Source organism: Chaetodon trifascialis, chromosome 5, assembly GCF_039877785.1.
Source record: "Chaetodon trifascialis isolate fChaTrf1 chromosome 5, fChaTrf1.hap1, whole genome shotgun sequence".
Classification (NCBI taxonomy): Eukaryota; Metazoa; Chordata; class Actinopteri; order Chaetodontiformes; family Chaetodontidae; genus Chaetodon; species Chaetodon trifascialis.
Window position 1 is genome coordinate 17,010,729 of NC_092060.1, and position 11,049 is coordinate 17,021,777.

General features: G+C 42.5%; 4 protein-coding genes across 40 annotated transcripts in view; all 4 read left to right on the forward strand.

Moving 5' to 3' along the window:
* Positions 1–11,049, forward strand: part of LOC139331585 (protocadherin gamma-C5-like) — a 296,020-nt gene that overhangs the window by 188,294 nt on the left and 96,677 nt on the right. For 2 of the 37 annotated variants that reach the window (XM_070963152.1, XM_070963175.1), the window contains exon 1: positions 7,061–10,994. The exons of the other annotated variants lie outside the window; for them this stretch is intronic. In XM_070963152.1, the coding sequence (XP_070819253.1) occupies positions 8,610–10,994 (2,385 nt within the window). In that variant the 5' untranslated portion in view covers positions 7,061–8,609. Of the gene's footprint in view, positions 1–7,060; positions 10,995–11,049 lie in introns of those variants that run through there. 37 annotated transcript variants of the gene reach the window in all.
* Positions 1–11,049, forward strand: part of LOC139331599 (protocadherin beta-16-like) — a 236,821-nt gene that overhangs the window by 174,961 nt on the left and 50,811 nt on the right. The window lies entirely within an intron of this gene.
* LOC139331350 (protocadherin beta-16-like) lies at positions 413–3,399 on the forward strand. The gene has a single exon (XM_070962783.1). The coding sequence runs from the start codon at positions 900–902 to the stop codon at positions 3,297–3,299; it is 2,400 nt and encodes a 799-aa protein (XP_070818884.1). The 5' UTR covers positions 413–899; the 3' UTR covers positions 3,300–3,399.
* LOC139331723 (protocadherin gamma-A2-like) lies at positions 3,862–7,347 on the forward strand. Its single transcript, XM_070963353.1, has 2 exons — positions 3,862–7,012; positions 7,330–7,347. The coding sequence occupies exons 1-2, from the start codon at positions 4,628–4,630 to the stop codon at positions 7,345–7,347; spliced, it is 2,403 nt and encodes an 800-aa protein (XP_070819454.1). The 5' UTR covers positions 3,862–4,627.

The following is an 11,049-nucleotide window of genomic DNA, read 5'->3' on the forward strand; positions in this document are numbered from 1 at the left end:
ATCTTTTTTTGGAGAGAGACTTGGTATTGGTATTTGATGATTTAGTCAAAAGGCTGTTTCGAAAATAAAACACAGTGATCTCATCTTTGTGTTTTACTTTCTTGCTGACTCAGCGAACATTTCCTCAAAGCTTATTATATACATGGGATATTTGTGGATTTGTCTTAATAACATCAGTGATATTTCAATTTTCTCATGTTTTAGTTGGAACATGAAAAACTTGTCTCCATGAAACTACTTGTGATGTTCAGTCATGTTGCCGTTTGTAAGACTCATCATTTCAGCACCTCGGACAGCGACTTTCTAGACTCAGCTCTTCTTTTTCCTCCTCTTTAACTTCATTTTGTTTTGTCGGCTTGTATTCTAATTTATTTTATTATTCTCTTTTATCCCTGAAGTCAGGTGTTTTTGTGATGACACATTATTAGGCTTGATTATTCAACCAAACGTGATAAGACAGAAATATAAACGTTCTGAAAGTGACAAATCACCGGCTGTAAGAGGATAATGTTCCTTCTGCGGTTTTTATTACGTTACATCAAGTTCATCTTTCCTAACATTCAGTCTTCTGGACAAATAAATTCATGATGGTGTTCTGCAGTTATGTAAAATGAACTCTTAGGGCCGCTGTTGACCAGAGTGTGCAGGGATGAGGGTAGGGTTGTTGCAGCACCTCCCATGAAACATCACCATAATGAAGAGAGAACACGACGGGGAAAGATCGGACTTTGTGGATATGGCGGATATCTGATAACAGACGCGACGACTTCAAAGACTTTTGCCTCCAATGTGTGGATTATACAGCTGTGGAATTGATGTTTGACAGCGGAAGGAATTTCAGTTTGTGGAATAGATAGTTGGACTGCGGAACCTTCCAGAGAAAATACTCCGATAGAACAATGAAAGGACAAGCGCTTTTGTTTATCTGTCTCCTTTCCCTTGGCTCGGTTATTGGACAAGTCACGTACACAATACCGGAGGAGATGGCGAAAGGGTCGTTAGTCGGTAATGTGGCACAAGATTTAGGATTGGAAACAAAACGTTTGACTTCTGGTAAAGCGCGAATTTATACCCGAGACAGCGACGAGTACATCGAGCTGAGCAGAGAAAGAGGAGTCCTCCTTGTTAAAGAGAGAATAGACAGAGAGGCGCTCTGCAGAAAGACGACGCCATGCGCTTTACATTTTCAGATTATTTTAGAGAATCCTATGGAATTTTACACTGTAACCGTCCAGATCACTGATATTAATGATAATGCACCAACCTTTGAAGAAGGGGAAATCAAATTTAAAATAAGTGAGTCAGCGATATCGGGGGCAAAATTTGTCCTCGACAGGGCTGTGGATCTTGATGTTGGAGTTAATGATCTTCAAAGGTACGAATTAAAACCAACAGATAATTTTGCTCTGAAACTGCACGATAACGCTGATGGGAATAAAAATGTCGAGCTGGTGCTGCAGAAGCCTTTAGACAGAGAGAAACAGGAGCAGATATCTCTTGTGTTGACGGCTGTAGATGGAGGAGAGCCGCAGATGTCAGGAACAATGCTGATTATCATCACAGTTTTAGACGCTAATGATAATGCCCCCGTTTTCACACAGCCAACATACAAGGCTACAGTTACTGAGAATTCACCAAAGGGAACAGTCGTTGCTACTGTTACAGCCTCAGATGCAGATGAAGGCTCTAACGGGAAAATAACCTATTCAATCACTAAAACGTTAGATGATGTGAGGAGAGTGTTTAAGGTAAACAAAGAAAACGGCGAAGTTTCTTTAATTGGAAATATTGATTTTGAGGAGTCCCGAAATTTTCAAATAAATTTACGTGCTAGTGATGATGGAGGGCTCACAGATTCTTGTAAGCTGATTGTTGATATTCAAGATGTAAATGACAACCAACCTGAGATTAACATAATGTCAAAGTCAAATGTGATATCAGAGGATGCCAAACTCAATACAGTTGTTACAATGATAAATATTGAGGACAAGGACACTGGAGACAACGGAAAAGTGCAATGTTTTGTAAGTGAAAATGTTCCCTTCATCTTAAAAACATCGACCAATAATTTCTATAGTTTAGTGACAGACAGTGATCTGGACAGAGAGAGAGCCTCTGAGTATAACATCACTGTGACCTGCTCTGATGAAGGAGTGCCCTCCCTCTCCAGCAGCGTCACTCTCACCTTACAGATCTCTGATGTCAATGACAACGCGCCTGTATTTGAGAGGAGCTCATATGAGGCCTACATTGTAGAAAACAACACACCAGGTCTCTCTATATTCACAGTCAAAGCCACAGACGCTGACTGGAACCAGAATGCGCGTGTTTCTTACATCCTGGAGGACTCCTCTGTTAACGGAGTGCCAGTCTCCTCATATGTGTCGGTCAGTGCTGATAGTGGAGTCATCCATGCAGTGCGCTCTTTCGACTACGAGCAGATCAAAGATTTCCACTTCCGCGTCAAAGCGCAGGATGGAGGCTCTCCTCCACTCAGTAGCAACGTGACAGTGAAAATAATGATCCAGGACCAGAACGACAACCCCCCTCAGGTGCTGTACCCAGTCCAGACTGGTGGCTCTGTGGTGGCTGAAATGGTGCCTCGTTCAGCAGATGTGGGCTATCTGGTGACCAAAGTGGTGGCTGTTGATGTGGACTCTGGACAGAATGCCTGGCTCTCCTATAAACTGCAGAAAGCCACAGACAGGGCGCTGTTTGAAGTGGGCTTACAGAATGGAGAAATAAGGACGATCCGCCAAGTGACTGATAAAGATGCAGTCAAACAAAGACTGACTGTTATAGTGGAGGACAACGGGCAGCCCTCTCGTTCAGCTACAGTCATTGTTAACGTGGCGGTGGCGGACAGCTTCCCTGAAGTGCTGTCGGAGTTCACTGACTTTCCACACGACAAGGAGTACAATGACAAGCTGACTTTTTACTTGGTGCTGGCTTTGGGTGTGGTTTCCTTCCTCTTCATCACGTGTTTGGTGGTTATTATATCAGTGAAAATCTACAGATGGAGACAGTCTCGCGTCCTGTATCACTCCAGTCTGCCTGTGATTCCATATTATCCACCACGTTACTCAGACACTTTGGGGACAGGGACTCTCCCACATGTGTACAATTACGAGGTGTGCAGGACGACTGACTCCAGAAAGAGTGACTGTAAGTTCGGCAGAGCTGGTAGTCAGAACGTGCTGATAATGGACCCCAGTTCAACAGGGACGATGCAGCGGCTGCAGAGTGAGAAGAGCATCCTGGATGAACCCGACTCTCCTTTAGAGGTTAGACTGCATTAATACAGTTTCAGTCGGTTCTTAATTATTCAAATTTGGTCATTCACAACTGATTTTCTTTATGTAATTTTCATGGAGCACACACACGCAGCGATGCTTTTAATTTAGGGCACAGTAACTAGTGTTTTTTGTTTTGTTTTGTTTTGTTTTGTTTTGTTTTGTTTTGTTTTGTTTTGTTTTGTTTTGTTTTGTTTTGTTTTGTTTTGCTTTGTTTTGTTTTGTTTTGTTTTGTTTTTTAACCAATTTAAACGATTTACTTTTACATGATTTGTGGGTTGACGTCAGCTGTATATTGTCCAAAGGAGTTTTCATTGCATTTTAACTTCAACTTGTCTCCTTGGCAAGCACAATCGATTATTTTGGTATTCGTAATGATTTATTTATTAGGGCCACGGGACAATCGCACCGAGCACTGGTTTATAATTGTAATACTCGTAGAAGCAGTAGTAGTAACGATGGTTGTGGTATTGATCTTGGAAGTCATAGTCTAATTATCTGTCATACAAAGTTTTCCAAATTCTTTTCAGATGTTATACCTGATCTCATGGAGGGTTTGTGTTTTGGGCTTTTCTTCAGAATTGATTCACTTCAGACCTGATAGCGACATGAATAGCACATCCACATGTTAATCTTGTGTGTCAGCAGCGTTGTCTGTAGTTTTATAGTGGACTTAATCCTTAGTTCTTCTCATTCCTTTTTTTCCAGAATTGTCATTATGTGGAAAAGCATTTGTAGTCCGAGCTATTTGACACTTTCCATGGTTTTAACTGGATTTGATATCCACCCTATTCCTGATCTGCAAGATTTCAAAAACGCAATGCTTTTAGTTGCTTGTCTGTTCTCTTTAAATGTGTGTTTTTATAATGATCTTGACTGTAAACAAGGTTGATTTCAATCAAGTCGTCCTCCCGCGGTCTTTTGAGAATTCCAGTATATTACTAAAGTACATGTATTGTAACTAAATATCAGCTGGTTTCCAGTGAGTTCTCCAGAGCTGACTTTTAGTTGTTGTTCTGCAGTTTTATAATCTGGACTCTTAGGGCCGCTGTTGACCAGAGTGTCTGTGAGTGAGAGCAGGGTTGTAGCAGCACCTCCCGTGTTACGTCGACACAATACAGAGAGAGCACGACGGGTAAAGATCGGACATTTCTGGCCGTGGAACATCTTTTAAAAGGAAGAGGAGAAATTACGCGCGAATAAAAAGATTTGATTGAGTGGATCGTGCTGCTGTAAAGACAAGATTTGACACAGGAGTCTCAGAGGTTTCTGGTTTTATTTCTGGAATATAAACAGACTGTGGCGCTTCACTGGGGAAAATATCGGCTAGAACAATGAATCGGCAAGTACTGTTGTTTATCTCTCTCCTTTCCCTCGACTCGGTGATCGGGCAGGTCAGTTACTCCATTCCAGAGGAAATGGCGAAAGGGTCTTTAGTGGGCAATCTAGCACAAGATTTAGGTTTAGAAATTAAGCGTTTGGTATCAGGTAAAGCTAAGATCTATACACGGAACAGCGACGAGTACATGGAGCTGAGCAGAGAAAGAGGAGTCCTCCTTGTTAAAGAGCGGATCGACAGAGAGGTGTTGTGCACAGAGACTGCGCTCTGCGCTTTACATTTCCAGATTATTTTAGAGAATCCTATGGAATTTTACACTGTAACCGTCCAGATCACTGATATTAATGATAATGCACCAACCTTTGAGAAAAGTGAAATGAGATTCAAAATTAGTGAGTCCGCGACCACTGGTGCAAAATTTGTCCTCGAAAGAGCTGTGGATCTTGATGTTGGAGTTAATGATCTTCAAAAGTACGAATTAAAACCAACAGATAATTTTGCTTTGAAACTGCACAATAACGCTGATGGGAATAAAAATGTTGAGATGGTGCTGCAGAAGCCTTTAGACAGAGAGAAACAGGAGCAGATATCTCTTGTGTTGACGGCTGTAGATGGAGGAGAGCCGCAGATGTCAGGAACAATGCTGATTATCATCACAGTTTTAGACGTCAATGATAATGCCCCCGTTTTCACACAGCCAACATACAAGGCTACAGTTACTGAGAATTCACCAAAGGGCACAGTCGTTGCTACTGTTACAGCCTCAGATGCAGATGAAGGCTCTAACGGGAAAATAACCTATTCAATCACGAATACGTTAGATAATGTCAGGAAAATATTTGATATAAACAAAGAAAATGGAGAAGTTTCATTAGTTGGAAACATTGACTTCGAAAAATCAAGAAATTTTCAAATAAATTTACTTGCTAGTGATGATGGAGGACTCACAGATTCTTGTAAATTAATTGTTGATGTGAAAGATGTGAATGATAACAAGCCTGAAATTAACATAATGTCCAAGTCAAATGTGATATCAGAGGATGCCAAACTCAATACTGTGGTGACAATGATAAATATTGAGGACCTAGATTCAGGAGAAAATGGTCTTGTGAAATGTTTTATAAGCGAAAATGTGCCCTTCATTTTAAAAACGTCAACAGATAATTTCTATAGTTTAGTGACAGACAGTGATCTGGACAGAGAGAGAGCCTCTGAGTATAACATCACTGTGACCTGCTCTGATGAAGGAGTGCCCTCCCTCTCCAGCAGCGTCACTCTCACCTTACAGATCTCTGATGTCAATGACAACGCGCCTGTCTTTGAGAGGAGCTCATATGAGGCCTACATTGTAGAAAACAACACACCAGGTCTCTCTATATTCACAGTCAAAGCCACAGACGCTGACTGGAACCAGAATGCGCGTGTTTCTTACATCCTGGAGGACTCCTCTGTTAACGGAGTGCCAGTCTCCTCATATGTGTCGGTCAGTGCTGATAGTGGAGTCATCCATGCAGTGCGCTCTTTCGACTACGAGCAGATCAAAGATTTCCACTTCCGCATCAAAGCGCAGGATGGAGGCTCTCCTCCACTCAGCAGCAACGTGACAGTGAAAATAATGATCCAGGACCAGAACGACAACCCCCCTCAGGTGCTGTACCCAGTCCAGACTGGTGGCTCTGTGGTGGCTGAAATGGTGCCTCGTTCAGCAGATGTGGGCTATCTGGTGACCAAAGTGGTGGCTGTTGATGTGGACTCTGGACAGAATGCCTGGCTCTCCTATAAACTGCAGAAAGCCACAGACAGGGCGCTGTTTGAAGTGGGCTTACAGAATGGAGAAATAAGAACGATCCGCCAAGTGACTGATAAAGATGCAGTCAAACAAAGACTGACTGTTATAGTGGAGGACAACGGGCAGCCCTCTCGTTCAGCTACAGTCATTGTTAACGTGGCGGTGGCGGACAGCTTCCCTGAAGTGCTGTCGGAGTTCACTGACTTTCCACACGACAAGGAGTACAATGACAAGCTGACTTTTTACTTGGTGCTGGCTTTGGCTGTGGTTTCCTTCCTCTTCATCACGTGTTTGGTGGTTATTATATCAGTGAAAATCTACAGATGGAGACAGTCTCGCGTCCTGTATCACTCCAGTCTGCCTGTGATTCCATATTATCCACCACGTTACTCAGACACTTTGGGGACAGGGACTCTCCCACACGTGTACAATTACGAGGTGTGCAGGACGACTGACTCCAGAAAGAGTGACTGTAAGTTCGGCAGAGCTGGTAGTCAGAACGTGCTGATAATGGACCCCAGTTCAACAGGGACGATGCAGCGGCTGCAGAGTGAGAAGAGCATCCTGGATGAGCCAGACTCTCCTCTAGAGGTTAGACTGCTTGCAATTTGTTCTCACACATCATTACAATTCTTTCTTTCTTTTTTCTTTCCTTTTACCTAAAGTATGAAGCATTTTGGTTGAAGTCATTGCAAATAGTACAGTTAGAGGATCATGTCCTCCCTGTGTTGGACTAAAATTGTGAATTATTATCACTGAAGTTCAGTGTTTTGATACAGACTGATTATTAATACTGGTGCTAGTATCCTCTGACTTAATTTTTTCCAGAGCCAGATACATAGCATCTATTTATTCTTTTTCATGTCTGACTTTCCATAAAATTGGAAAGTTCATCTGATTGTTTTCAGTCCTCCCTGCTCACATAGGTGAACTTTCTTTTCTTATTGTTTTCCACATATTCTGAGCTGACACTGACAAAGTTTCAATGCAACACATATATGATGTTTTGAACATCAGTCACAGAGGACATTGTTATTTTTTGCACCTGAATCCAGATATTGTGACAGGTTTTGTGTGCTGATGTCAGTTATGAGTCAGATTTGACCAATTTTAGAACAAGGGACAGCTACCAGTGCTTTATTAGTTTATTTTATGGCCCAATCACAATGTCTCCCCTCTGGCCTTAAATGCTAAACCCTCACTGCCTTAGCTGAGGTCATGTGATCAGAACTTATGTGCAAGAGGCCACAAGTGTCCAAATGGTATACATATGAATGGATCATCACTTTGCGACATATTAGGTTTCTTGATGACACCCAAACATGTTACTGAGAGCTGTGGGTTTGTTCCTCACATGTGGACTTTTTTTTTTTTTTTTTTTTTCCTTGTAGTTGCTCTTTCCATGTTTTAATTGAACAATTGTACTTTACAAAATCAAGAAGGGAATAGTGGCTTGCATTTGAAACAATAAATACAAACCAGATAAGACACATATATGGATTTACATATACCTGTAGTCATTTGACAGTTTGAGAGTGGAACAGCCCGAAAGTTTTGCGGATTTGGCTTACCTCTACTCAGTGACCCCACTTTATGTACTGATTTCTGTTTATACATCAGTCAGTTTTCTGGCAAACTCGTTTCAAGGTTCTGAAGCCGTATATCGTTTCATACCTTTCATCAAATTGTTTGATTATTTGACACGTGACAGCATCTAAATCAAATCCTTAAGGTGACTTAAAAGAGACCGCAAAAACATTCAACCATAGCTGTGAGGATAATCATAATAGGATAGAGATTATGTTCACACCACCGATGTAATTATGATCCCTTTCATTCATCTTCATGTTTTTTGGAAGTCTTCTGAGCAGAGTCTGGTTTGTGTTGGATTTCTGCAGTTTTATCATGTGAACTCTTAGGGCCGCTGTTGACCAGAGTGTCGACGGCAGACAGTTGGGTTGTAGCAGCACCTCCCATGTAACATCGACATAATAAAGAAAGAGCAGCGCAGAAAAGAACGGAGAGTGGAGTCGTGTGGGATATTTGAAAAGAAGACGTCGACCTTTGAGACTTTCTTTCTATTTTGTGGATTGTGGAGGCGCTAAAATTGACGTTTGATCCTGGAATTGATATCAGTTTTGTGGGATGTTAATACTCTGAATCACACGGAAATAATTCGGGTAGAACAATGACAAGGCAAGTACTGCTGTTTATCTCTCTCCTCTCCGTCGGCTCGGTGTTCGGGCAGGTCAGCTACACGATTCCGGAGGAAATGGCGAAAGGATCTTTAGTGGGAAATATAGCGCATGATTTAGGTTTACAAACGAAACGTCTAGCATCTGGTAAAGCACGAATTTATACCCGAGACAGCGACGCGTACATCGAGCTGAGCAGAGAAAGAGGAGTCCTCCTTGTTAAAGAGAGAATAGACAGAGAGGCGCTCTGCAGAAAGACGACGCCATGCGCTTTACATTTTCAGATTATTTTAGAGAATCCTATGGAATTTTACACTGTAACCGTCCAGATCACTGATATTAATGATAATGCACCAACCTTTGAAAAAAATGAGATGAGATTCAAAATTAGTGAGACAGCGGTGATTGGTGCAAAATTTGTTCTGAAAAGAGCTGGGGATCTTGATGTTGGAATTAATGATCTGAAAAGCTACGAATTAAAACCATCAGATAATTTTGCTTTGAAACTGCACAATAACGCTGATGGGAATAAAAATGTTGAGATGGTGCTGCAGAAGCCTTTAGACAGAGAGAAACAGGAGCAGATATCTCTTGTGTTGACGGCTGTAGATGGAGGAGAGCCGCAGATGTCAGGAACAATTCTGATTATCATCACAGTTTTAGACGCTAATGATAATGCCCCCGTTTTCACACAGCCAACATACAAGGCTACAGTTACTGAGAATTCACCAAAGGGCACAGTCGTTGCTACTGTTACAGCCTCAGATGCAGATGAAGGCTCTAACGGGAAAATAACCTATTCAATCACGAATACGTTAGATGATGTTAGTAAAGTATTTGAGGTAAACGATGGAACCGGTGAAGTTACTTTAATTGGAAAAATTGATTTTGAAGAGTCACGAAACTTTCAAATAAACTTACTTGCTAGTGATGAGGGAGGACTCACAGATTCTTGCAAATTGATAGTCGATGTGCAAGACATGAATGACAACAAGCCTGCTATTGACATAATGTCCAAGTCAACTGTTATTTCAGAGGATGCCAAATTGAATACAGTTGTTACAATGATAAATATTGAGGACAAGGACTCGGGAGAAAACGGAAAAGTACAATGTTTTATTAGCGAAAATGTTCCCTTCATCTTAAAAACATCGACCAATAATTTCTATAGTTTAGTGACAGACAGTGATCTGGACAGAGAGACAGCGTCTGAGTATAACATCACTGTGACCTGCTCTGATGAAGGAGTGCCCTCCCTCTCCAGCAGCGTCACTCTCACCTTACAGATCTCTGATGTCAATGACAACGCGCCTGTCTTTGAGAGGAGCTCATATGAGGCCTACATTGTAGAAAACAACACACCAGGTCTCTCTATATTCACAGTCAAAGCCACAGACGCTGACTGGAACCAGAATGCGCGCGTTTCTTACATCCTGGAGGACTCCTCTGTTAACGGAGTGCCAGTCTCCTCATATGTGTCGGTCAGTGCTGATAGTGGAGTCATCCATGCAGTGCGCTCTTTCGACTACGAGCAGATCAAAGATTTCCACTTCCGCGTCAAGGCGCAGGATGGAGGCTCTCCTCCACTCAGCAGCAACGTGACAGTGAAAATAACGATCCAGGATCAGAACGACAACCCCCCTCAGGTCCTGTACCCAGTCCAGACTGGTGGCTCTGTGGTGGCTGAAATGGTGCCTCGTTCAGCAGATGTGGGCTATCTGGTGACCAAAGTGGTGGCTGTTGATGTGGACTCTGGACAGAATGCCTGGCTCTCCTATAAACTGCAGAAAGCCACAGACAGGGCGCTGTTTGAAGTGGGCTTACAGAATGGAGAAATAAGAACGATCCGCCAAGTGACTGATAAAGATGCAGTCAAACAAAGACTGACTGTTATAGTGGAGGACAACGGGCAGCCCTCTCGTTCAGCTACAGTCATTGTTAACGTGGCGGTGGCGGACAGCTTCCCTGAAGTGCTGTCGGAGTTCACTGACTTTCCACACGACAAGGAGTACAATGACAATCTGACTTTTTACTTGGTGCTGGCTTTGGCTGTGGTTTCCTTCCTCTTCATCACGTGTTTGGTGGTTATTATATCAGTGAAAATCTACAGATGGAGACAGTCTCGCGTCCTGTATCACTCCAGTCTGCCTGTGATTCCATATTATCCACCACGTTACTCAGACACTTTGGGGACAGGGACTCTCCCACACGTGTACAATTACGAGGTGTGCAGGACGACTGACTCCAGAAAGAGTGACTGTAAGTTCGGCAGAGCTGGTAGTCAGAACGTGCTGATAATGGACCCCAGTTCAACAGGGACGATGCAGCGGCTGCAGAGTGAGAAGAGCATCCTGGATGAGCCAGACTCTCCTTTAGAGGTTAGACTGCTTGCAATTTGTTCTCACACATCATTACAATTCTTTCTTTCTTTTT